The 1,465-nt window shown below is 54.6% G+C and overlaps 1 protein-coding gene across 1 annotated transcript in view; it reads left to right on the forward strand.

Annotated features, from left to right (window-relative positions):
• BATF2 (basic leucine zipper transcription factor, ATF-like 2) overlaps positions 1 to 1,465 on the forward strand; it is a 4,027-nt gene that overhangs the window by 1,132 nt on the left and 1,430 nt on the right. The window contains 1 exon segment of the mRNA XM_006771717.2: positions 451 to 555. Within this exon segment, the coding sequence (XP_006771780.2) occupies positions 451 to 555 (105 nt within the window).

The following is a 1,465-nucleotide window of genomic DNA, read 5'->3' on the forward strand; positions in this document are numbered from 1 at the left end:
CTAGGGAAACCACCTGACTGTGGAAATAACAGTGTTGGGCGGCTGACCCTTATTAACGCCTGGCTGGCCCTGGGCCACCTGCTTTGTCATGGAGTGGATATGTTTGGTTCAGAGAAGTGAGTGACTTGCCCAGAGCCACATAGCTGATAAAGAGAGTGTGGAAGTGGAGTCAGGTCTGCCTGGGTTCGAATCCCAGCCTCTCAGCTTCTTCAGTTGTCCTCCCCCAACGTGAGGTGTGAGCCGGAGATTGACACCGAGTAAGGGCGGCATTCCCGACGAGGCGCGCCATGCTTGCAGTGGGGGGTGTGGGCTCCAAGGGAGCCAGAGGTGGCTTCTGGGGGAAAGGGGACCTTTGGGGACTTGACTCGGGTAGGGCATGGCTTTACACTAGGCCAGAATGGAAGGCACCAGCCGCTGCCGGGGCCTGAACCGTTTGCTTGTGGCCTGCAGGACCCCGAGGGGCCTCAGAGGCAGCTGAAGAAGAAACAGAAGAACCGGGCGTCTGCCCAGCGCAGCCGGAGGAAGCACACGGACAAGGCAGATGCCCTGCACCAGGTGGGCTTCTGCCCTTCCCGATCCTGCCCGCGCTTCCTGCCCAGCGGCCTCTCCGCCCTCCCCCACCTGTGAGCAGACCCCGCACGGCTGTGGGTTTAAGCATTGGAGACACAGCTGTGAACTCAGCAGCCAAAAGCTCTCGCCCTCCCCAGGGCTCATATTGGTAGCAGGGAGCCAGGCAGACGAATGAATGGCTCATGAGGTGACTGGGTGTCAGGTGGTGATCGCTACGGGGAAAATTAGAGCAGGGAAGCCAGGGAGGCAGGTGGGTGAAGGAAACCTAACAAGGGACGCCCTCCTTGAGTGGGTGATATGTGAGCAGCTTAAGGTGGCAAATGAATGAATGAATGAGTGAATGAATGAGTGAATGACTCCATTTCTGGAGGTGAATTGAAGCCTTTGGAGAATTTAAGTGAAGGGTGACCTAATGACATTTTTAAAATGTCATTCCACGTGCAGAGACCAGCCTGGACGGGGCTGCTGGTGGCTTTGGCGCCTGTTAGGACTTGGAGTCCATGACCTAAGCAACATTTTTATGTAAAACACTCTTGCAACTTCTTCTTTAAAGAAGTGTCCACAAGAGTCGAGTGAGGGAGGGAACCAAAGGAAGTCATTCAGCCTCCTGAGGCGCAGAAATAGAGTTCCTTCTTTTTTTAAAAAAGTCTTTATTGTTTAAAGTATTACACATGTCTCCTTTTTCTCCCAAGAAATAGAGTTCTTTCTGCTTTTGCCACCTCTGCTCGTAAGTGGTTGTTTAGAAGTACACGTTGACTTTTGTCCCCGTGGGTTCTCAGAATCCAGCAGGACAGAACCTGACCCAAGCTGATCAGGGATGCTGAACAGAACCCTGGCTTCAGTTGGAATGCAGGGCGCTGGGGGGGTCCGGCAGGGCGCTGGGGGGGTCCGGCAG

Source organism: Myotis davidii, unplaced genomic scaffold (genome assembly GCF_000327345.1).
Source record: "Myotis davidii unplaced genomic scaffold, ASM32734v1 scaffold425, whole genome shotgun sequence".
NCBI classification, from domain to species: domain Eukaryota; kingdom Metazoa; phylum Chordata; class Mammalia; order Chiroptera; family Vespertilionidae; genus Myotis; species Myotis davidii.